At 33.3% G+C, this 26,254-nt stretch overlaps 1 protein-coding gene across 6 annotated transcripts in view; it reads right to left on the bottom strand.

Annotated features, from left to right (window-relative positions):
- Nucleotides 1-26,254, bottom strand: part of ADD3 (adducin 3) — a 161,229-nt gene that overhangs the window by 23,504 nt on the left and 111,471 nt on the right. For all 6 annotated transcript variants that reach the window (XM_051981373.1, XM_051981372.1, XM_051981377.1 and 3 more), the window contains one exon: nt 7,266-7,489. In XM_051981373.1, the coding sequence (XP_051837333.1) occupies nt 7,266-7,460 (195 nt within the window). In that variant the 5' untranslated portion in view covers nt 7,461-7,489. The remainder of the gene's footprint in view (nt 1-7,265; nt 7,490-26,254) is intronic.

Raw genomic sequence — 26,254 nt, 5'->3', positions numbered from 1 at the left:
AACAGTCATCACATTCTATAACACTATACATAAATGAACAGTTACTTTAGTTCATTCCCAGTATGCTGAAATGATTGTAGAGATTTCAGGAAAAAACTCAGAAAAGCATTACTAAAGCTACCAGGTGAAAAATGAAAGTTTTAAACTAGAGAGAGAATGATTTTTTTCCCCAAAAAAGATGTGTGTGTTTAAATGCATAAGATTTCTGAGTATGAAGTTTACAAAAGTTGAGGCTACCCTTTGGTGCTCAGTGTATTCACATTCAGAGATGTTTAAAAAGACTTTCTTGATAAAAGAATTTTGAAATGTTTTTGAGTTTAAAAAAATTCTTAACAAGACAGAACTTTCAGGAGAAAGAAGTAGCAAGAGATAGAAAACAATATAGATGAGGATTAATTAAAAAAAAAAAAGAAACAGAAGGATATATTTCAGTGAATTTTAAACAAAATTAAATTAAGATTAATTTATCAGGTTTATCCAACTCCATTACAATGGAGGATCACTTAACAGAATACTGATGGATATCAGGAATATGTCAGAGGTGGTTTTTAAAAATACATCTGGATGGATAACCTCATAATAGATAATTACTGTTGGGAGGAAAACTAAGAAGGAAAAAGAAAAAGATTATAGACTAGCTGTGCCCAAGGCAACCTGAAATTATGTTATTAGATCTCCTCTGAAAGGGGATTAGAAGCATTATAAATAAATTCAGAATTCCTACATAAAGTAATGTATCCATTTGGAAAATAGATTATCACTGCCTGTTGAAAGGAAGAAAAACATAAAGATATGTTTTTTAGATAAGCTGTCTTTTATGACAATATCTTAATATGAAGTTAATAAGTTATTATGATATCTTTTCAAGAAGAGAATATATGGGAAAAACACACAAACATAATAAAGAGTTTCTATAACTTAAACCTCCCCCTAACTATTGTTAGCATTTTTAGACTTTGGTTATACAGATACTCATAATGGAATTATATGTGACTTTGAATTTCCACCTAACTTAGAAATGTTTATAACATTTGACACTGTTTTGGTTTGAAAAATTTTCAGGGTACCCAAAATGCCCAAGTTATCACCACCTACATTCTTGTTGTCCTATTTTGCAAATGCCATTGAACATTTCTTTTATCATCAGTCTAAACTGTCTCTCATGGAGGGAAGGTCCAGAAGCTTAAATTTTTTTTCCTCCTCAAGTCCACCAGCTGTTTTCCATTTTAAACAGTCAGGTTTAGTTGGGGCCTGTGGAGAAACTTTCAGTTTTTACTAACTCAAGGACCACCCAGTTTTTTAGTAGTTTTTGGGTTGAGATTTTCCCTCATTAAGACTTGATAAGCAAGGGAATAAGACTATACCTGATTTCTGTGATCTGTCATGGTCACTTCACTATTTGTCTACAGAGAGTCTATACATTCCAATTTAGTGTTTCCATAGACACTGTGTAGAGTTTTTACAAGCCAAAGAGAACTTAGGTTTTTTTTTTTTTTTTTCCTATTGCCTTAAAGAAATTTGTAGATCAATTCTGATGGACCTGGCCATCATCAGCAATGAGATGAACCAAATCAGTTCCAATGGAGCAGTAATGAACTGAACCAGCTACGCTCAGCGAAAGAACTCTGGGAGATGACCAAGAACCATTACATTGAATTTCCAATCCCTATATTTTCGCCTGCCTGCATTTTGTATTTCCTTCACAGGCTAACTGTACAATATTTCAGAGTCAATGCTTTTTGTACAGCAAAATAACGGTTTGTTTGTGTATACTTATTGTGTATCTAATTTATACTTTAATAAATTTTACATCTACTGGTCATCCTGCCATCTAGGGGAGGAGGTGGGGGGAAGGAGGGGAAAAACTGGAACAAAAGGTTTGGCGATTGTCAATGCTGTAAAATTACCCATACATATAACTTATAAATAAAAAAAAACTATTAAAAAAAAGAAATTTGTAGAAAAACTAGCCTTATGACTGCTATTTGATTTCTATTTACTCATTTTCTCATTAAACTTTATCAAAGCAGTTTTCTATTTAAGAATATCTTATTTTTGCTATGCCACGTAATTAAAACAAGAGACAAGTAGGTCTACAAACCTATTTTTGTCTGATAGTGAAGACTAGTAATTATGAAGTTCATTATAAAAACATTCTTCTGTTAAAAAAAAAAGATTATAAGGTGTCATGTTGCAGTCAAGAAACAGCTAAGGAAGTATCTGAAGAAAAGTGGATTTGAAGCCATAAGTCCTTGGAGAGGAGCAATATTAGATGGCAAAGGGTAAGGGAAGATTGTGCTCCACCCCTAATTTCTTGGCTCATGTGGTAAGATGTATACTGCTTATGTTTCTGTCACTCATACTTAGGATCACAGAATATTACTGATGGAAGGGACTAAATATAACCTAATCTAAGCTAGCAATTTTACACATTGAAAACAAGAACAAGCAAAATTACTTGTCCAAGGCCTTGAAATCAAATGGTGGCAGATAACTATCAATCAATAAATATTTTATAAGTACCCACTATGTGTTGGGGAAAACAAATTCAAAGGATGAAAAAATCTTTAATCTCAAGAAGCTTAAATTCGAATGGGGAGGATTACATATATAATGTATGCATGTAAGTATATAGAGAATAATTATAAAGAGAATAAATACAAATAAAAGTAAAGTATTTGGGGCAGGAGGGTACTAGCAATTGGAATCAGGAAAGCTTCATTCATGTAAAAAGTAATACTTGATCTGTATGTTAAAAGAAGAGAAGGATTCCATAAGGGGGAGGTATTCAGGATGGCTCATGGAAAATGGAATGTGTGTGAACAACAGAGAAGGATTCAGCTTGCCTACATCACAGAGTGTAGGAAGAAGAGTTATGTACAATGAGGCTAGAAAAATAGGATAGAATCAGGTTGCAAAAGGCATTAAAAGTGAAATGGAAGGACTTACATTTCATCTTAGAGGCAATAGGGAACCATTGGAATTTAATGAGTAGGGGAAATGACATGGTCAGATATGTGCTTAAAGGAAATCACTTTGGCAAAGGTTTGGAAGATACATTAAAATGTACTTGAGGCAGGGAAATTGTCATAATATGAGTAAGGGGTGATGAAGGCCTGAACTAAGATGGACATTGTGGCAAAATTTTGGCTTTTCAAAACATTTATAAAACTGGTAATTCTTTTTGAGTTTGGTTGACTTATTGGGGGCAAGGGAATGTGAAGGAGAGATAAATGAATTTTTTATCTTCATGAGATTCTCATATTAGATGGGTATAGAAAACAATATGAATGATTTTAATACAATTAAATATATTATTTCTAAGTACCATAAGCTTCCATCCTTGACTTTTCTTGATTATGAGAGACTCTCAGAATCTCTAATCAATGTTATAAAAAGGTTTTTCCTTTGGGGAGAATGAAATCATAGGCCATCTTAAAGTAGAACACTCAACGTAACATAAAATCCTGACTGTCTAAAATGAAGTCTTTTATATTTTCCTTTTTTGTATTTCGCTCACAAATGAAAAAATAAGTACGTATGAGAAGGGAAGTATATAAGTCCTTATTAAGTATTACTGAGTCAAATGATCTATGAAAAAAATTGAAGAAGTGGTAAAAAGTGGACCTCATGGGGGTAGGCCCCATGTGGAAAATAAGAAAAGAATAATAAGTTTTTGCTAACTCGTGCATATGTTAGAAATCCACATTGCCATGTTAGCAGTTTTTCTTTCCTACATGAGGCTTTGATAATACATAGTTAATGATTTACAATTACCATCTCTACCATTTCCATAGAAAAACAGGAGTTCTTAATTTAGGGTCCATAAACTTGATTTAAAAAAAAAAAATTGATAAAAGGATTTCAGTGTAATTGGTTTCCTTTGTAATCCTATGGATATAATTTTATGCATATAAAAGTATTTTTCTGAGAAAAAGTCCTTAATCTTCACTGACTACAACTGGAGTTCATGACATAGAGAAAAGTTAAGAATCTCTGCTGTAAGATGAGAAGAAAATTGTTGTACTGTCCAAATAGCCTTTTCTTGTGTTTTCTGGTTTAAGAAGTCACATTTTCTTGTTTGGTCTATTAGAAGTTTCTATTGTCTTCTCTTTGGCCTCTGAATCCTAATTCCTTGGTTCTATATTTGACTTCATTCAATATCATGATTCATTAAAAAATCTCTACTAAATCCTCCTCCATCTGGCAAAAAACAAAACAAAAAATCAACAATAATCAATTGTCCCTTCAGAATGATGAAATAGAAAATATTTGGAAAACAAGTTTCTTTAGGGACAGAATTATATCAACCAAATCAGTGTAGTTCTCAAAAAGATTTGAATTCAGGCTCCAGAGCTGAAAGTGCACTCATCACTTAAGATTATTAAAGAGAAGACAGCTCATTGGACTCAAGATTATTCTGACTTAAGATTCTACATTAGTACACTTAGGGGCAGGTATAGTGGATGGAGCTTGGGGCCTGATGTCAGGAAGACCTGTGTTCAAATTCTTTTTCATTCTTTAATAGTGGTGTGACTTAACCTCTCTCTTTCTCATTTGTAAGATAGGGATAATAAAAGCATCTGAATCACAAGGATGTTGTGAGAATTAAATGAAATAACATATTTTATAAAATACTCTGCAAACCTTAATGTACTTCATAAATGCTAGTTGTTAATATTATCATAATATTAAGGTGGAAATCTGAAAAAATTGCAGACATTCTCTCAAAGGTCTCATGCACAACATTTTAGACTCCCTGGTCAAATTTAGAATAATCTGCCTATAATTTATTTTTAAAAATTAAATCACTGCCTACTTTCTTCTCTTTGATAGTAGCAAAACAGAGGTAACCTTTTATTCTTTACTAATTACTGGGCATTTCATGAGGCCAGCTGGAAAAAGAAGGTCCATAAAATCATTATTTTAATCATTATCTAATTATTTAATTATTCTCTAAACCTCTATTTATTCATCTTTATTAGATGCAAAGATAACCAGTATTATTAAGTCAATTTGCAAACAATGAGAGGGGATAGAGAATGTACCTGTGATTTCCTTAGCATGGGGAATTCTATCATGAAGAGAATCTTCCTACCAATACAAATTGGCTGCTCTTTCTCTGCAATTTATAGTCTTACAGAGTTGCCTAGGATACTAAAAGGTTAGGTGACTTGCCCAGTTACAAAGCCACTATGTTTCAGAGGTGAGACCTGAACCTCTTCTTAGATCTGAGGCTGGCTCAGCTCTCTAGAAAAAGGAACCTCCAGTTTGCAAATGAAGAAAACAAAAACAAAAACAAAATACCCAAATCAGAGCCTAGGTAGCTTAGTAAGGAAAAGTCAGAAATAAGGTGGGAAATCTTACTTAATTCTGCATTCAGCAAACTGCAGGGCAAAGCAATGGATCCAAAGGCACAAATTTCCTAACACAATTTTATTTTTTTAGCTATAACTAGGGGTCAATAATCTAAGTGTATTTCATAAATAACCTCAATATATAATATAGACTCATCTCAATTTTATTTTCTTTAAATTACAGTGTTACTATTTTTGCCACTATAGATTGGTTAATACAATTTACTCTTCTTGCTATTTAGACTATTTTAATTCAGTTGATAATGATCAGCAAAGTTAATAAACCAGTGTAATATTTACTACAACTTATTTTAAAGACATACAAATATTTGTTCATTCCTCAATTTTCTTTTTGTCTTTCTTCTTTTACTCTAGAAATTGTGTTTGTCTAAGTCCTTTTCTATTTATCAGAGGCTAGAAGAGGTAACATTCAAACTGAAAACTTCATCTTTTCCCTGAAGTGTTTCATCTCTAGAATCTTGTACTTGCTACTCCCTAATCAAGGCCTCATGATTATTGTCTGAGTCACTTTCAAGTACAAGTTGCTTGAGGGGAGAATTTTGATTCAAATTTTGCAATTTTGCCCAAAGGAAATTAAAAAAATAATTTGCTACAGTCACCTTGAACATCTCAATGCCTGCACACTCATTTTTAATAGGTAGAAATCTAATATTCCCAAACTGAGCTTCACATGATCATGAGCAATGAATGATGCCTCAGGGCCATGCTAATTTCATTACAAATGCTGCTTTGAGTTCATTGTGCATATAATAAGCCAGTCTGCATTAATAAATTCGACCAATCCTTTATAATACAATACTTGAAAGTTTAAAGACTAAAGAATATCATCCTTATCCAGAAAACTGAGTTACAAACAAAAAAGGTTCATCCAAGAGCCACCTGAGCTGAGTTGGAGCCTGTAGTGAAAACATGCTGAGATTCCATGATCTCTCTATCACCTGTGGAGAAAGTATGTGCATTCTCAGCACCACTGTGGTTTTTCAATCATGTTCAATTAGGTTGCTCTCTCATCCTCCACAACCAACACATGGCCTTTGTGATTTTACTCTGAGGTTAGAACAACAGTAATAATTCTTTTAGAGTTCATTCAGAGAATCTGGATGTTGTCTTAAAAATAGAATTGCAGCCTGTTAGTGAGAGGAGCTGGATCTTTGATTTCGTGGGTATAGTGTTATTTAGAAAGAGAATATAAGGCAGGTCCTCATTTTCTCTGCAATTTTTAATTTTAGGGAACTGCTCAGGGCACTAATCCAAGGTTTACACATCTAATATGCATCCAAAGCAACATTTGAACCCAAGTCTTCCTGACTAAGCCCAGATCTCTATCAACCTCTATCCTGTCTCACTATAGCTTAGTATGCTTTAAAATCAATTCCGGCAAGAAGGGAGGAGATTTTATTTTATAAAAATAGGTTTCAGATGACAAAATCATCTTTTCTTTCCTCTTTTCTCAAGCTTTCCTTCAACCCCATTCTGAACTTCCAGGTAACTGCAGGATGACATTTGTGTGTAAGCGGCTTCTCACCAAGGTCTTGATTCCTCCTAGATCAGTCATGCCTTTCTGCACTCCAGTGATTTCTCAGCCTGAGCTCAATGTCCTTGAGCTCACTAGTTGCTTTTGTACTTCTCTAATGAAGCATAGCACCCAGAAAATTCACAAGAAAAAGTAACCCTAGTGAATGCTAGTTTGTTCTTAAGTCTTTACAAGCCAAACATATAAATTAGCTGTCTGCTTCTCTGAAAGGATTGGGGGCAACGGAAACTTCCTCCACGCCCATCCTCATCTGATCTCCATTTTTGATGGGGCTTCCTGAGTTTTCCACCTCTATACTCAATGTTCCTAGATAGGAGGAAAAACTTAAATTTCCTTAAATTGTGTTGACTTACAGGACTTTGCAGGATCTGAGTGACTCTCTTTCTTTGCTCCATCATATTGAAGTCTTGTCTTAGGTCTGGAGACATATTCCTTTCCCTAATGTATTCGGGGTCATTTTCATTGATGCGATCAAAATACCTCTCTTTGTGAGGCATGCTGGGAGGGGGAGGAGTAGTGATCACTCCTGGATTAGCATCTGAACTCATGCTTCAAGGCTGTCAATTCTTCTTGTCACCTGTATCAAGAAAAAGAGAAATGGAAGAAATTAATATCATTATAAAATCTAACAGAGTGTAAGCATTAAAAAGTTCTTGTTTTTCCAGTAATGATGGCAACATCCTTAGTAGTTTCTCAAATGAAAGCAGATCAAGTTCTATCTTTGTGAAGATCTCCTAGGTAATAATACTAAATTGTAAAATATGTTTTGGAAGCTGATGAAAACAAGCAGCTAAATTATGATAATGGAATCAACTAATTGCCAAATAAAACTGTGAAAGAGAACAGTGATTACAAAATGGAAAATTAAGATATGATTCAGATCATAAAAGACCATGTTTCTTGTTGCATGTGCAGATAACTTGTAATGTCTATCATTCTATGAACATTTTTTCATCTGAACAAAACCATAACTGTATTATGAACCACAGTAATATTTTTTTGATTTCTTGATAGATTGAACCTTACCTTTATTTAGCAGGTTCACTTTATTTCAGTGTCAATTTGCCAGCACACTAGAATAACACATAGTTTCAGGATTTTCAAATGATTCAGCAAATTCCTTGGAAAATGGAAATTGGGCAGATTAAAGGGAACGTGAGTGTATGTTTGTGTATGTATGTGTATGTGTTTGCTATAGGCAATGAAGTGATATGTTTTGCTTGACTATGCGTATTTGTTACAAGAAATGTTTTTCTTTTCTCCCTTTCTTTCAGTGGGGTGTGGGGTGTTGAGAGGGAAAGAAAATATATAATAGCACATAATATGTGCTATATAAATGGGAGCTATTAGCTATCATGAGTAGCCTCCTGGGCTAACACAGGGTACAGTTATTGGTATTGTTGAATTGTTTCAGTCCCATCCGACTCTTCATGACCCCATTTGGGGTTTTCTTGGAAAAGATACTACAGTGGTTTGTGTCAGTTTCCTCATCTGTAAAATGAGCTGAAAAAAGGAATGGCAAATATTCCATTGTTTTCTATAAGGAAATCCCAAATGGGGTCATAGAGAGTTAGATAGGACTGAACAATAAATGCGGGGTCTCAGATACAGTAAAACAACAACACTGCCCTGGTCTGGCCCTAAGTAAATACCCAACTGTGCTAGGAAGATGTTCAGTTTATCAGACTGTAAATTTCTCAGAAAGACTTAAAAAGTTGACCATGGGCAGTGCTCTCTAGGACATGTGCTGCTCCCTCAGTATCCCCTTACCTGCCCTTGTAGCCCGGCATTTCCCTGAGTCATGTACTGAGATGTGCTTGTAGTAGAAAGTTTCCATGTACAAGTCTGGGATTAACACCATTGTACAACGGACAAAAGGATTTGGGTAGTGGTGGGGTAGGCTGATGAAGGGAAATGTTAGGAGGAAGCAAGATATGAACTAGTTATTCTTAATAATAAAAACCGATGCTTATATAATGCTTTGTTGTTTACAATGTACTCTAAAAGGATTATTTCATTTGATCAACTTACTAACCTTGTAAAATAGGCAGTTCAGATAATAGGGTCATAGCAGCACAGAAGAGCTGGAAGTGCCATGTTGCCCCCATTTTACAAAAAAAAAAAAAAAAAAATCATGACCTATTATGGCTCTTCTTCCCCCAATAGATTTTGTTCTAGTGGAAAGTAGTAAGATTGAAAGATAAAATTCAAATCCTAATCCCCTGATTTATGCTTTTATTATTCCTCCTTTACAGATGAGAACAAAAAGGTCAACAGTACTTAAATGACTTGTCTAAGGTTACATAGCTGAACTAAGTCTATACTCCCTAAGAGATCAAAGAATAAAGAAAAGGAGCCATCTTTTTTTGTAGTGACAAGTACTGGAAACTGATGAGATGCCCATCAATTAGGGAATGATTGAATAAATTATGATGCATGAATATGATGGGATACTATTACTATGTAAGAAATGATAAAGGGGGTAGTTTCAGAAAAACTTGGGAAGATGGTTTGTAAAGTGAGAGGAATGGAATCAGAATTAAGTTATACAATAAAAAAAATATTGTAAAGAAAATGAATTTTGAAAGACTTAATCAATATAATGACCAACCACAGTTCCAAAGTATTTTTTTTTTTTTTGCTAAGGCAATTGGGGTTAAGTGACTTGCCCAGGGTCATACAGCTAGGAAGTGTTAAGTGTCTGAGGCTAGATTTGAACTCAGATCTTCCTGACTTCAGGGCTGGTACTCTACCCACTACGCCACCTAGCTGCCCCCAAAGGATTTCTAATGAAACATATACACTCTCCACTGACAGAGAAATGACAGAATACAAACTGAAGCATATTTTCCTTTATTAGTTGTTTTTTGGTGGACATGACTAATGTAAGAATTTGTTTTACATGACTCTATCCACCAGTATTGAGTCTTGTTTCTTTTGTCTTCTCAGTAGATGAGGAAAGATAGAGGGAGACAATTTGAAATTGAAACTGAAATAAAATTGAATTAAAAAATAAAAATCAAAACAAAATTATATAAATAGCAGAGTCAGATTTCAATCTAAGACTTTTGGCCTTAAGTTTTGAAAAATTTGTGCTTAGTTTTCAACTCAAAAGACTGAACAGGTCAACACAGAATCCAGATCAAATCTAGGAGACAATGTTTAAGTTCAACAAGTCCCTTCCAAGTATAGTAAGGTTGCCCACTTGAGAATTTTATATTTTTTCCATTACTATTTTACTCCTCCAAATATATGCAAAGACAGTTTTCAACATTCACCCTGCAAAACCTTGTCTCCCCTAAATAGCAAGTTAGCAGATATAGATTAAACATGTGCAAATGTTCTAAACATTTCTATATTTGTTATGCTACACGAGAAAAATCACATCAAAAGGGGAAAATCCCCAGCAAACAAACAACAACAACAAAAAAGTTTAAAATACTATGCTTTGATCCACATTCCGTCTCCATAGTTCTCTTTCTGGATGTTGTCGGCACTGTCCATCACAAATTTACTGGAATTGTCAAGGATTTTATTTGTAGCAGCCTGTGGCCTTCCATCACTCTGTGCAAGTTCCTGTCACTATCTTGCATGGATGAATACCATATATGTCAAAATATTATAATTTCTGGAATGCTAAAATATAAGGACAATAGAATAGCATGAAGTTGTGACTGTATAAGGAAATCTGGGATATGTAGTTGTCACAAATACAGAGCTACTAAAAGGGCCCTTTCAAGTGAGCTATTTTGGGCTGATTATGTGTCAGCTTTCAGTTGTGCCCATTTAGAATTTGTATTTAGAAATGGCTGTGTGTGTGTGTGTGTGTGTGTGTGTGTGTGTGTGTGTGTGTCTAGTATGTGCAAAAAACAACCAAATATAGTAATTTCTTAGCAAGTTTAATCTTCTTTATTGACTTTGGTAATAAAATGGAAATTTTCTATAATACTGAATAGCAACTATGTGTATCATAAAAGTAAAGTTTCAGATATCTATCATGAATGGGGTATGAAGAATTATGAGTTTTCTTGTTGAACTTTAGCAACTTTTTGGTGTTTCAATATTGGAGGCTTTTTTCTCTAAAAGATTTTGTATTTTAGTATGTGTTAGAGAGGGATATATCATCTTTGTCCCATAATGATGTTAAAATAAATATACTTTACTTCATAAACAAAGATTTTCCCCCATCAGAAAAATCACCACAGTGTCAAAAAGACACAGAATATTAAAGCAGGACATAGGAAATTGAATTGTGGAACATTATAGGAACAGATAAAACCTCAGTTGTTAAGTTACAACTTTCTCAAAGAAAGTCTTTGTTTCCAAACTATATTCCTAGTAATAGCTCTCCCAGTAAGTTCCAAGCTAGCTTGAATAAATTGAACCAAAAAATTCAAAACTGCTTTTCAGTAGGTAGTTTTACAAAACAATTTTAGTTACAGTCAACATGAGAATTTGTTTGGTTTTGCTATGAATATGTTACAAATTCTTTGTTTTTATTTTTATTTTTTGAGAGGTCCAGAAAAGAAAGGGGTGAGAAGGCCAGGGGTTAAAAAGAAAAAAAAGAAAAGAAAAGAAAAGAAACAAAGACCAGACAGGAAGCCAGAAGGAAACAGAGGAAAGTAGGACAGCTTTGAAAGCTATTGTTTGAATTTCTTATATACTTTAAAAAATCCTTCCCCCCAATTACATTGTAAAAACAATTTTTTAACATTTGGGTTTTTTTTTTAAGTTGTAAATTCCAAATTTTCTTCCTGGAACTCTCTTCTCTCCCTTCTTCTCCAGACTAAGTAAGCTATCTAATATAGATTATACATATGTAATCTTACATGATTTCCATATTAGCTATTTTGTAGAAGAAAACTTAACTTGAAAAAAACAAACAAAAAAAATAATATGTGTCAGTTTGCATTTGGACCAGTAAGAGTCCAAATGACTGAAGATAGTTAAGTCATTCACAGTTGATTATTGTACAATATTACTGTTACTATGTACAATGTTCTCCTGGCTTTGCTCACTTTTTGGCATCAATTCATATAAGTCTTTCCAGGTTTTTCTAAACCATTCTGCTCATCATTTCTTATAGTACAATAGTATTCCATTATAATCATATATCACAATTAGTTCAGCCATTCCCCAATTGATAGGTATTCCCTCAGTTTTCATTTCTTTGCCACCTTAAACACACAAAATGTTATAAATATTATTGTACAAACATGTCCCCCTTCCTTTTTTTAAATCTCTTTGGGATACAGATCTAGTATTGGAATCACTAGATCAAAGGATGCACAGTTTTATTGTTATTTGGGCATAGTTCCAAATTGTTCTTCACAATACTCACAACACCAAGAATACAGTAGTGTCTTGATTTTCTGACATTTGAAAAAATACTTTAAAAAAAGCAAGCTGCACATAATAGAGACCTGTAGTTTCAAGTACAATCTTCTTTTTCTGTTTTACTATATATATGTGGAAATGCCCATTTTATTTGTATTTATATTCAAAATAAAAATAAGATTTCAAAACAAAGATTGTTTTAACTCTTTTCTCAGAAGTGAACTTTTCTGAATTTTTTTTTTAAGGAAATAGGTCAATAAGTGTATATTTGGGCCCATAGCCTGTTCACATATATAGATGAGCCTAAAGTAATATTATCCTTTTACTTTTTGTTCATTTCTAGCTTTCACAAAGATAAAACAATTGCTATTAATATTGATGACAATCCTATACTTTGTAAGAGTTCACATTTCTAATGAAGTCTAATAATTTTTTTGACTTTCTACTACCAATTCTTCATAAATAGTATAAAATTAATCATTTTTTCAAATCTTTTACATATAGATAGTCTAATAAATCCACACCTTCCCCTCTCCTCCCAGGTCTTTGACATTATTTAACATAGCTCCTGTCCCTCAAGCTCTGCTGCAACAGAAATGAGAAAGCTGTTGATTGAAGTTGGTATAAAACATATAAAGAAAACAATAATAAAATATGCATAGTTTCTGCTCTAGTTATCTTTTCTAACACAGTGAAACCTGGCTTCTAGAGGAGGAATTATGTTAAGTAGTTTATCTGAAATCACTAGATTGTCTCTGAAGGAAAAAGCATGGTTTCTGTTAGTGCCAACTGGTAAGTGCAAAACATTTTTCATGGTGAACAATCTGGGAATAGTTATGGAACACAAAATGGGCTTATGTAACAATTTTTTCAACTCAAGGACAGTAAAATGGGAAGTTGTCCTGGGAGACATGAATAAACTTTACAAAAACAATTTTAATGGGCATTTGGTCATAAGTAGAGTACTAATCTTTACAAAGAGAACTATTTAACTCAGTTTTATATTTACTGAGAAACTTTTCCTTTAGAAAATTTCTTGCTGAATCCAGGTTAAAGTTGAACAAAAACAGGAACAATTGAGTCAGTCAGCCAATTAATTAAGGAGAAAATAGTCTCTGCCCTCAAGATGCTGACATTTTAATGGGGGAGACACATATAAACAAACAACTATGTACAAACAAAATATGTACAGAATGAATTGGAGAAAATCTCAGAGTGAAGGTATTAGCATTATGGGGCACTTGAAAAAGGTTTCTTGCAGAAGATGGGATTTTTAGCTGAGATTTGAAAGAAACTAGGGAAGCCAGGAGGTAGAGATGCGGAAGATCATCACATGCCAGGCTTGGGGATCAGCCAGGAAAATGAAGAGTTGGGAAAACAGAGATTAAGTTATTATTATCATTTTAGAAAATTCAAATTGTGCATGACTTAATTGTTCAATTATTTTAAAAAGGAAAGTGTACATCTACATGTACACTGTTGATAAGTGTAATATAAGGATGAGGAGCAGGAAGAGATCAAGTAGTAAGTACTGTACTTGGAAGACCATGAAGTACTTATATTTTTTAAAATAGTATTTTATTTTTCCAAATACATGCAAAGATAATTTTCAATATTAATCTATGCAAAATCCTGTGTTCTGAATTTTTCTCCCTCTAGCTCCACCTCCCTTAGACAGCAAGCAATCTGATATATGTTAAACATGTACAATTCTTTTAAATATATTTTCATATTCATCATGCTGCACATGAATAAATAAAAGGGAAATAAAAACCATGAGAAAGGAAAAGAAAAAACCAAGCACACAAAGAACAATAAAAAAGGTGAAGATATTATGCTTTGATCCACATTCAGTCTCCATAATTCTTTCTCTGGATGCAAATGGCACTTTCTATCACAAGTCTATTGGAATTGCCTTAAATCACTTCACTGTTAAAAAAAGCTGAATCCACAGTTGATCATCACATAATCTTGTTGCTGTGTGCAATTTTTTTTTGGTTCTGCTCACTCAGCATCAGTTCATATAAGTTTTTCCAGGCTTTCCTGAAATCAGTCTGCTCATCATTTTTTACAATATTCCATTACCTTCATATACTATAACTTATTCAGCCATTCCCCAGCTGATGGACATCCACTACTCAGTTCCCAGTGCTTTGCCACTACAAAAAGAGCTGCTACAAACATTTTTTGCACATGTGGATCCTTTTCTCTCTTTTATGATCTCTTTGGAATACAGACCCAGTAGAGACACTACTGGATCAAAAAGTATACATAATTTTATAGCCCTTTGGGCATAGTTTGAAATTGCTCTTCAGTGTTTTTTCCTGTCATCTTAACCCATAGAATCTATTATACAAATACTTTTTAATAACACGAATATACTCTCTTTGACACCATATGGCTCTGAATTATTGGATAGCATCGTTTTAGTAGTATTTAAAGAACAATGGAACTATGAATGGTAGGCATTCAAGACAGCAAGTTACCAACAATGATTTGTAAATAATATATATGTGAGAGCAGAAAATGATATGAGGCATTAGTTAAGTGGGAACAAGGGATAAGGATGGACAGATCTATTGGTACCTTGGTATCTCAAATATATTATAAGAACAAGAGAAATCCTTATAGAACGCTGAGTAAGCATTCTCTCTGGAAGATTTATGGGAAAATATGAATAGGAGCCCACAGGATTAGAAGAATAGAGTTGTCCTGAAATACCTATACTCTTTAAATCATTAATTTATCATGTCTTTGTTGTAATACCTTTTCATAATATCATACTGCTTTCTGATGAAGCTGAATTGGGTTCTAGACCCACGTTTTCTGCTGACTAGCTGTATAACTGTGTAATTTTCTTCTTTAAGCCTTACTTTATCCATCTATACAATGGAGTTACGACTATATAACAAAAGGTCCTTCAAACTCTGAAATTCAATGATCCTATGAATATATTCTCTAAGACACACATATAAAAAGAAGTATAGCATTTGCAATTCTGATCTGCAGTTGTATTTGTTGCCTCTGGAAATATTCTAACAATAATAGTTGAACTTGTTTTGGATAAAGGATAGGAGTTTGAGATGGGATTGTTGACATGGTCTGAAAAAGAAGTGATTGTGAGATTCAATGGATCTTACCTGAAACAACTGTTCCCAAACATATCCATTTCTAGCTGATACTTAAAATGGCCTAAATTCTGGATTTGATGCTCCTTATAATTTCATTGTGCCTAAAGAACCAACTATGACTATCATTCTATTTGTTTTTGTTTTTTTTAATCCTTTTAAGATTTTCTTTTAAAAGTTTTTTTTAAGTCTTCATCATTAATAACAGAAAATATTTTTGTTGATGCTATGAATTTCTTCCTAAAGAAGATATTTTACAAAAAGATTTAAAGCATAAATGAAATTTATTTTTAAAGATCTTGTCCAGATGTTTTTATACCTATTTTAAGAATATGTTTAAATAACCATAAGTTTATGATACAAATGGATGAAATAGCCCAGAAATTCAAAATTATGACAAAAGTCATTTAGAAAGTGAAAAGGAGATAAAGAGGGAGTGAAAAGAAAGAGAAAGAAAAAAAGAAAGGGTAATGGACAAAAATAGAAATTAGAAGGAATATTTCACAGATGTTCACTGTATATTTCGATTTCTCTGATAAAGAAGCTGTCTAATATAAACTATACTCGACTTGGAATCAGAAGCTATGGATTCAAGACTTTTTTCATCACCTACCAGTTTTATGATTCTAAGCAAGGCAATTTATTCCCTGAGATCTTGCTCTTGCTTTCCTCTGTACTATATAAAGTTGTTGAAAAATCAAATAAGATAGTTATAAAATAGAAGAATGAGTACAAATGAAAGTAAACTAATTAAAATGAATATAAATCTTTTTATCCTTAAGATAATATAAGAATATACTATTAGTATTACTATGCAACACTAAATGAATCTATTCCATACAAAATTTTATTTAATATGTTCATATTATCACTTTGTTAAAGACATTATCATATTAGTAAAATAGGATTCAGTTAGTATGCTAGTCTCAAAAAGTTATCTATACCACTTTAACTGTAAAATCATTAGAATCAGTGAACACAAATATAAATTAGTCCCATGCCAGTTAATATGGATAAAATGCATGCAAATGAGGGGAGTTGTAGTCACTATTACATTAAACTAAGAATCTATTAAAGCTTGAATGTTAAGAGAAATCTAAGTAGTTAATCCTAGATAAATGTTATATTTATATCCTACTTTCCAGAAGGAGAGGCTTTGATGACAGACTAGTGTTAGAGGTCTTATAGAACACATACCGATGTCAGCTTTAAAGAATGATGAAAGCATTCTCAAGCTTTTTGAGGGTATCATGTAGGTCATAGCTTTTATGTATCTATATACTGTACATCTGGGAAAGCACAATGTTCTTTTTTTTGACTGATGAAAATAAAAACATCTATAATACCCTCTAACAGGGCATTTAAATTCTAAAACTTAAGAACACATTTAGTCTTAAATTTCTTTCCCTTCCTAAGAAATGAATATCATTCAAAAATAAGCTCATTTTCCCAGCCAAAGTGTGGGTAAATTTAATCAACATTAGAAATGTGAATGTAAGCTGATTATTTATTGAAATACATTATTTTTAGATATCTTAATATAATAATAGAAACAATTTCAAATGAGATTATGATGGATTTTTCTTTTTAGTCATACCTAGCTTTTATATTTTAAAAAATATTTGAAATTAAGGAATGTTACTGAATATGTCCATAGTAGGAATATTCACAAGCAATATCATTAGAATTGCAAGGCTAAAACTTCACAAGGTTAAACTTTTACACCATAACTCCCCTGGCTAGGAAATCAATGAAAAAAAAAAAATCTAACTCCAGTGACATTTAGAAACACCCAAAATGTCCTTCCAAATGTAGATGATAAATAATACTGGAAGCTTCTGACTTTAGTATTCATTATTCTCTACATGTTCTTCAGACTGGTCAAACTTGTCTTCCTCTTATTGTTGGTACAAATGACTCTCTCTAACTATATACCTATATTGTATTCTCTGCCTCTGTCTCAAAAATATCAAGTTTCTTTAAAATTTATCTCAAGAATCACCTTCTACAAGTACTTCGTGATTCCCCCCTCCCAGCTGCTAGCACCTTTCTCACTCCCAAGACATTTTTGGTAGATAGTATTTGTAAAAATGAATTTTAAAATGCATCTTCAAAATAAAAAAGTTTGTTTCCTTAAAAGTTTGTTTAAAAGTTTTTCAAAGGTAATATATAAAGAGCCTAGTAATTTCAGAAAATTAAATCCCTAATAAGTCTACGGTCTAGGTTGATTTTATAATTTTTTTTTAAATTTTAATCCATGCCAGGGTAATTTTTTACAACATTATCCCTTGCACTCGCTTATGTTTCGTTTTTTCCCCTCCCTCCCTTCACCCCCCCCCCCCCCAAGATGGCAAGCAGTCCTATATATATTAAATATGTTGCAGTATATCCTAGATATAATACATATTTGCAGAACCAAACAGTTCTCCTGTTGCACAGGGAGAATTGGATTCAGAAAGTAAAAATAACTCGGGAAGAAAATCAAAAATGCAAATAGTTCACATTCGTTTCCCAGTGTTCCTTCTTTGGGTGTAGCTGTTTCTGTCCATCATTTATCCACTGAAACTCAGTTAGGTCTCTTTGTCATAGAAATCCACTTCCATCAGAATACATCCTCATACAATATCGTTGTCAAAGCGTATAATGATCTCCTGGTTCTGCTCATCTCACTTAGCATCAGTCCACGTAGGTCTCTCCAAGCCTCTCTGTATTCATCCTGTTGGTCATTTCTTACAGAACAATAATATTCCATAACATTCATAATTTACCCAGCCATTCTCCCATTGATGGGCATCCATTCATTTTCCAGTTTCTAGCCACTATATATAGGGCTGCTACCAACATTTTGGCACATACAGGTCCCTTTCCCTTTTTTAGTATCTCTTTGGGGTATAAGCCCAATAGAAACACTGCTGGATCAAAGGGTATGCAGAGTTTGATAACTTTTTGGGCATAATTCCAGATTGCTCTCCAGAATGGTTGGATTCGTTCACAACTCCACCAACAATGCATCAGTGTCCCCGTTTTCCTGCATCCCCTCCAACATTCATCATTATTTTTTCCTATCATCTTAGCCAATCTGACAGGTGTGTAGTGATATCTCAGAGTTGTCTTAAATTTGCATTTCTCTGATCAATAGTGATTTGGAACACTCTTTCATGTGAGTGGTAATAGTTTCAATTTCATCATCTGAAAATTGTCTGTTCATATCCTTTGACCATTTATCAATTGGAGAATGGCTTGATTTTTTATAAATTTGAGTCAGTTCTCTATATATTTTGGAAATGAGGCCTTTATCAGAACCTTTCACTGTAAAGATGTTTTCCCAGTTTGTTGCTTCCCTACTAATCTTGTTTGCATTCGTTCTGTTTGTACAAAGGCTTTTTAATTTGATATAATCAAAATTTTCTATTTTGTGATCAGTAATGGTCTCTAGTTCATCTTTGGTCACAAATTTCTTTCTCCTCCACAAGTCTGAGAGATAAACTATCCTATGTTCCTCTAATTTATTTATAATCTCGTTCTTGATTTTATAAAATTTTAAAAATAGGCTATGCATTGATTTGTTTCCCGTTCATAAATGTTTTGTATTGGATACTGGTATAGCGTGTCTAATACTGCCCCGATCAATGTTGTCACACAGTAACATTAAGAGATATCATCTATCTCTATTATAATGCCTGGAATTCTACCATGCCTGGATAGCTTTACTATTGCTTCCATATTAAGAATTGAAGTATTGAAACTCTCTCCAATTTGGATAGTTCTGATTGTTGATGACCTCAACTAACTTAATCACCAACTCTCCCTCAGACTCTGATAGAGATAATCCAGGATTCTCAACTCAAAAGCCCTGGAAACAGCAGTGCACCCCACCCCCAAGCTGCTTCCAAAGCCCAGTCTCCACAGCCATTACTAAGAGGAGAAATCACTGAAGAAAAGGGCCCACCTTCTTCATTATAATCAGAAATAATTGCTGACCAACAACCACCAAAAGGCAGATAAGCATAAGTGCTGTGGCAGTAGCAGCACCCACTATCCTGGCCCTGCAACCAGATCATCTGTCCTGCTTTCAGGCCATCCTCACAAACATTCATTTGGTGAAGCAACTCCTTGAAGAAGGGTTCAGCTATCCCTACCAACAAAGCAGGCAGGATACCCTGGCTGAGGCAGCAAGACCCCCTGAGGAGAGATAAGAGGCAAGATAGGGAGGCAAGTCAAACCAGCATCACAACTACTTTGATTATGTTATCTCCCCAGACCCTGATGGAATTACAATACTTTTAGTCCAGAGCCCTCAGAAACCCCTGTGGATATGCAGCCCCGCAACTACTTCAATAGATACCACAGCTACTTAAATCCTGATAAAGAAAATTCTTGCCACTTAAGTCCTGAGAACTATCAAAAAATTCAACATTATAAACCAATTCCATTTCTACCAAGGGAAATGACATTAAAGAAGTAGCATTAGCATCTGTTTTGCCATTGCAGACTAAGGATCATGGAATTTTTTTTTATCTGACTTGAAGTTAAACTTTCCCCCAATTAGAACATGGGCTCCTTCAGAGAAGGGACTTTCTTAATTTTTTTTTTTTATCTCTACCACACTGCACATAAACACTTAATAAAAGCTTCATTTACTGATTCTCCTTGCTACTCTGGCTCAGCCTTTTGTACCCCAGTAGTATCCTGAGTCAAAGTCAAACATCAAATGGGGTGCCATTTGCCTAGCTTTGTCTATTTCTTATTCCTCCTCCCCTAATCATTTTATGTTCAAATTAAACTGCACTACTTTATGTTCTTTGAAAATATTGAATAATTTTTTTGCTTTGGTGGCTTTATTCAAGCTATTCCCTATGCCTAAAAAAATGTTTCCTCTCCCTTTTCCTGGCCTCCCTTTAATTAAGTACTACTGAAATACCAGGAAGGCTTCTTTGGTTGTCTCAAGATATTTTCTCTAAAACTTCAGGAAGTACTTTGCTCTCAACTGTTCTAATGCACCAATATAAATTACTGTCATCTGTTCATATATTACATCCATGGTTCACCTTATCTAAGCTTTATAAAGTTCCACAGTGTTGGTAATTGGCAAATGTTTCTTGTGCTTCTGCATAAAAGTATTAATTTATAAATACAGGCTGAGTTAAAGTTAATTGGTTTTCCATGTTGGACGCCAAAATTGTCCCATAAACCTGTTTTGACTAAACAATATTTTTTGGTAGAATCAATCAGATATTATTTAATGCATGCCCATATCATAGAATTAGATATTATTTTTATTTCATAATGAGATGTTCGAAGTTTAGTATGCTGCAAGGAAGTGTTAAATGTCTGAGGCCAGATTTGAACTTGGGTTTTCCTGACTTTAGGGCTTCTACTCTATCCACTGCAACACCTAGCTGCCTCAACTTTTATATTTGTACATCCAGTGCTTAATACATACTTAAGTGCTAAATATGTTTTTTTCATTCTTTCATTTAATGTAAAGTTAAGTTCAAGTACTGAAAGATGCTTTAAATATACCATTAAATAGAAAAACATAGTTTATCCTCTTGCCTGAAATGACTTATTCTATTCTTTTTAAAGAAAAAACAATCTCCCTTCTTTCACCTCAAATCAAGAAAACTTTTAAAAAGGGGGGAAAAAGTATGCTTCAATCTGTCCTTTGATTCCATTAGTCTAGAGTTGGACAGAATTTTACATTATGAGTTTTGGGGAATTGTGGCTTAGTTCTTTAATATTTGAGATATACAACCTTTATCATAGGAACTTGCTGCAAATTTCCCCCAGTTTTCTACTTTTCTTCTATTTTTAGCTTCATTGCCTTTATTTGCACAAAACCTTTTTTAATTTTATGTAACCGAAATTATCCATTTTTGCTCCTGTGAACCTCCCTTGCTTGGTCCTATTCACAGAGCTGATAGGTTAGTAATTTCTTCTATGCTCCCCTATTCTGCTTGTTATTACCTTTTATGTATCCATTTTGAGCTTATTTTGACATATAACGTGAGATGAGTCTACTCTAATTTCTACCACATAACATTTTCCCAACACTTTTTCTCAAATAGCAAGTTTTTGTCCTAATAACTAGATCTTTGGGTTTATCAAACACTAGTGTATTGAGCTTATTTGCTTCTTTATATTGACCTTTTAGAGTTCTTTAAGTAAACTTTCATTTCATCTGCAAAAAGTGATAGTTCAGTATCCTCACTGATTATACTTCTATCCATTTTTTTTTTACTGTCTTACTGCTATAGGCAGAATTTTAGTACAATATTGAATAATAATAATAATAATGGACATCTTTGTTTCACTCCTCTTCTTATTGAAAATGCTTCTAGTTTATAATTAATTCAGATAATGGATTGCTCCTCATTTTAAATACTACTTATGATTTAAAGAAAAGCTCCATTTATTTCTATGCTTTCTAATGTTTTTAATAATAGATATTGTATTTTGTCAAAAGCCTGTGTTTTATATTACCATGTAAGGTTTCAACACTTACACACCAAATTCTAGCTCTATTAACTCTTTGCATGTATAGAACAATTATTAAAATGAACATCAATCTTTGACAAAGGAGGATAGGAAATTAGAAATTGTTAGTATCAGTCCCTTCCATGTTGATGATATTCATAAGTCAGTCAGATAGACTGTCTTTGCCAACTATTGGGAGGCATTTCCTGATTTACCCTGAATGTGACAGGGAAAAGGCTGTGCCATATTGATGGTTGCTAGCTCCAAAATTACTTGCTTTAAAAATTGACTTTGCACTGTTGACTGGTTGGACATTTTTGGATTAAATTTTTTCTTGAGGTCCTTTCCAACTAATGAAATGTTATGATTCAATGAACATACCTTTGGGATTTGTCTTTCTGAGAGGTTTCTGACCACTTTCTCAGTTATTTTGTCATTGATCCAATCATTCTATATATTCCAGATTTGGGAAGTTCTTATTAGATAAATGTTTAGATAAGCATGTTCATGTCAGTTTTCTTTCTATCTTCTAGATGACAGTAAACGTAAGGGCCTTTACTATTTCTAAATCAATACTATTATTTCTCTTCCGTAAACAGTGAAGCTAATGATCCAGAAACTCTTGTTAATAGGATCTAAAACTGAAGGGGACATTATGTCTCCTAATCCTTTCATGTTACAGATGAGGAAACGGAGACCTAGAGAAGAGCAAGTAATGTTCCAAGTACACCTAGGACAAAAGTAATAGAGCTCAGATTTGGTTCCAGGTTTTCAGACTTCAAAGCTACTATTTTTCCACATATCATAAAAATTGATATTTGTTCATTTGTTCAAGTGAACTTTGAACATTTTTGTTTATTCAAAACTGCCTCTGAGGAAGTCTAATCAATGTACAAAGCACATTAAGTACTGAAGTGACAAAAACAAAGCAATGATTGGCTCCCAAAGAGTTTATATTTTACTGGGAGAAGGAAGAATATTATATAGAGATCAGTAAACAGAAGGTGATTTGAGGAGGAGGAGAAGATAGCACTTGAGTAAAATCAGAAAATGGTTTAAAATGTGGCAATAGTTTTGGTTTGTTTTTTTTAGCAGTAAGTTTTAAAAGGACATACTTGCCTGCCATCTCAATTAATAAGGATGAATTTCAAGAAAAAAGAGTGTGTGAATATTTTCATCTCTCCAAGCATTAGCACCAGAAATTTGTTTCTTCTCTCTTATCCAAAGCAATGGTGAGATCCTTTTCCTCAGTGGCCATTTTTGAGATTAGAGTAGCAATACATCTTGGAGGGACTATGTGACCACTAGTCACTATCCTAACTTTTGTTATTGTAAAACTTCTTTAAAATGAATATGATAAGCATTATTTCTGTGTTAAGAATGTAAATGTTAAATTTTCTTATGAAAAGTTACTCCTTATGAAATGTCTTTCCCAATTTAAAATTCTTGCTAGATTTGAGCTAGGATATAAGCAATGAAATATCCAGTCTTTCAATTACCAGGCCATTGTTTTACATATAAAACAATATATAAAATAATGTCAAGATGTAACAGCAGCATACTTTAACTTAAAAAACACAAATTTTGATTTATTGAGTAATTACTCCTCAAATAAAATTGTGAAATAATTAAGCCATTGAAAATTACCTCAAATTCCCTGTACTAGCTGAGAAGTCCCATCTCCAGGATTAGTTAGGATAAGCTACTTTCAATTGCTGATCACTGTTTTTAAATGCCACTGAGAGTGTAGGATAATGAGGTTAACAAGGAGATCACTAAAAGCTGAAATGGTTAAAACTAAAAGATTTAGAGCTTGAATAACAGAACAGCCATTATTTACTCCTATAAGGTATAAGGATATTTTCTTTACTTTTTTTTTTTTTTTTTTTTTTTTTGGTTTCTGTGTGAAGAGATTGAGTGAAGAGTCTCTGAGGCAGGAACATCAATTAGGAGACTATTGCAATTATTCAAAAGATAAGTTCAAAAGTTCAAAGTTCAAAAAGAATTGGTAATTATAAGTATAGAGAAGAGGCTAATTATGAGAGATGTTATGAAGGTAGAAATGATAATATGTGGCAAATAATTCAACATATAAGGTGGGTGAGAATGAAGAGTTGGGTCTAACAACAAGGTTAAGTGAATGGAATGAGTGACGGTGATGCCCTTAAGAGAAATAGGGAAATCTAAAAGAAGGATGGGCCCTGGGGAAGGCCTTTTTGGATATCCTGAGTTTAAGCTACCTACAAAGACATCCATTTCAAAACATCCAAGAGGCAATATGGAATTAGAGTTTAGGAGAGAGATTAAGGATAAGTATAATCAATCTGAGAATCATTTTTTTAGAGGTGATGACTAAATCTACAGAGGGTGAGGAGGTCCTCAGGTGAGAGTATTTATTAAAATGAAGAGGAAGGCACAGAACAGGGCCTAAAGAGTTTAATGTGACTGAAGATCTAGTAAAGGAGAATGAAATGGAATAAGCCAAAAAGAAGAATAAAGAGTACAAGTTTTACAAAGTCTAGAGAATTCAGGGGAAAAAAAGGGCAACAGTGTTAAAACACTGAAGAAATGTTAAAAAGGATGAAATCTAAGAAAAGTCCATTAGATTGTAATTAAGATAAAATGGATAAAATATTATGATATATAGAAAACAATCCTAAATGATTAATAAGTAACATTCATTGGAAGTATTTGAGACTATGACCAGTACATAAATACAGTCTAACATTGAATTTTAACACAATTTTAATTTTGTTCATGTGCATTGTCCTACTATTGTGTCATTAATGCAAGTTACATGAAATATCTATGCAACTATATAACAACTATATATGCAAAGGAGTAACTATTGCTAAGGGAAATATCAATAGACTTTAGATATAGAAGAGATTACTGGTAAGCAACACACTTTCTCCAAGACCAAACAGCATTCATCATCTATTTCAGTGGTCTCCAAATTTTGTTGGTTATGTACACCTAATAATTTTTTTCTCAAATACCTCAATTCATGCACACACACATATGTGTATATATGTAATTTACATGTACTGTCATATTGATAATTATGCACATTATAAAACTCACACAAAAACTAAAAGTAAAAAGGTTAAGATAAAGGGAGACACTGGACTTTATTGAGTAGGGCTGTGACATGGAAAGAGATATACTTTAGGAAGATTTCTTTGGCGATTGTGCAGATCTGAGTAGAGAGATACTTGACTCAGGGAGACCAGTCAGGAAGCTATCATCCTAGTTTAGGTGAGAAATAATAAATGTGAAAAGGTGGCTATGTGAATAGAAAAATGGAGGCAGATATCAAAGATATTGCTGAGGTAGAAATTACAAGATTTGGCAACTAGTCAAATATATGGGGTGAGAAAAAAGAGAATACTAATATTGAGAATCTGAGTGATATAAAGTATGGTGAGATCCTCAAGAAAAATAAGTTCAGAAAATGGATATATTTGATGAAAAAGATAATGCTTTTTGTTTTGGACATATTGAGTGTTAAAGGTTTATGGGACATCTAATTAGAAATGTCAAATAAGCAATTTATGATGTGAAACTGAAGCTCAGGAAAAAGACTGAATTTTTAGATCTGAGTCATCTGTTTAGAAATTATAATTAAGATCCATGATAATTCGAAGTTATTAAGTAAGAAAATATAGAAAAAGAAAAGCCCAGAAGAAAAACTTTGAGTACACCTACAATTAGAAATATGAATATACTTGATAGTCTAGCAAGAGAGTGAGAAGCAATCTTATAAGTAGGAGAACAAAAAGTGAGCAATGTTGGAAGAGCTCAGAGGAGAGAGAGTAGGTATCCAAAAGACAGTGATTAAGTGTCAAAGCTGCTGAAAAATAAGTAGGAAAAAAAAATCAGGTAACAATTAAGAAATCATTAGTAATTTTGAAGAGGGCAATTTCATTTGAGTGAGATATCTTGATAAGGAAGAAAGTGGAAACCTAGTAGACTAGAAGGATGATGGTTTCCTCCATAGAAATGAAAAGTCTGGAAGAAATTTGGGGAGAAGATAATGTATTGCTACTTATCTATGACTGCTTAACCTGTGCTTACTCACTCTTTCTCATCAAAAAACTGTGTGTGTATGTGTGTTTGTATGTGTAGCTGAGTGAATGTAAAGGAAGAATTACTCACTCACCACTTCCACAGATAGCAGAACCCAACCCCAGTAATGGAGGACATAGTATTAGGTTGAAGAAAGCTGCTAGGAGTCAGGCTAAGTTACATCCTCAGGTTATGAGAAAGGACTGAATAAGAGAGTATTAAAGGGATAGTGGTGATGTAGTTCCATTGAAGATGAACCTACAATTAGCTGTGTAGGGAAATGTGGGATATGATCTATCTCACTCCACCTTTTTTGGGGTCAAACCTTGGTT

Source organism: Antechinus flavipes, chromosome 2, assembly GCF_016432865.1.
Source record: "Antechinus flavipes isolate AdamAnt ecotype Samford, QLD, Australia chromosome 2, AdamAnt_v2, whole genome shotgun sequence".
Lineage (NCBI taxonomy): Eukaryota > Metazoa > Chordata > Mammalia > Dasyuromorphia > Dasyuridae > Antechinus > Antechinus flavipes.
The sequence above is the reverse complement of the archived record's forward strand: the minus strand, read 5'-3'. Positions and strand labels throughout refer to the sequence as shown.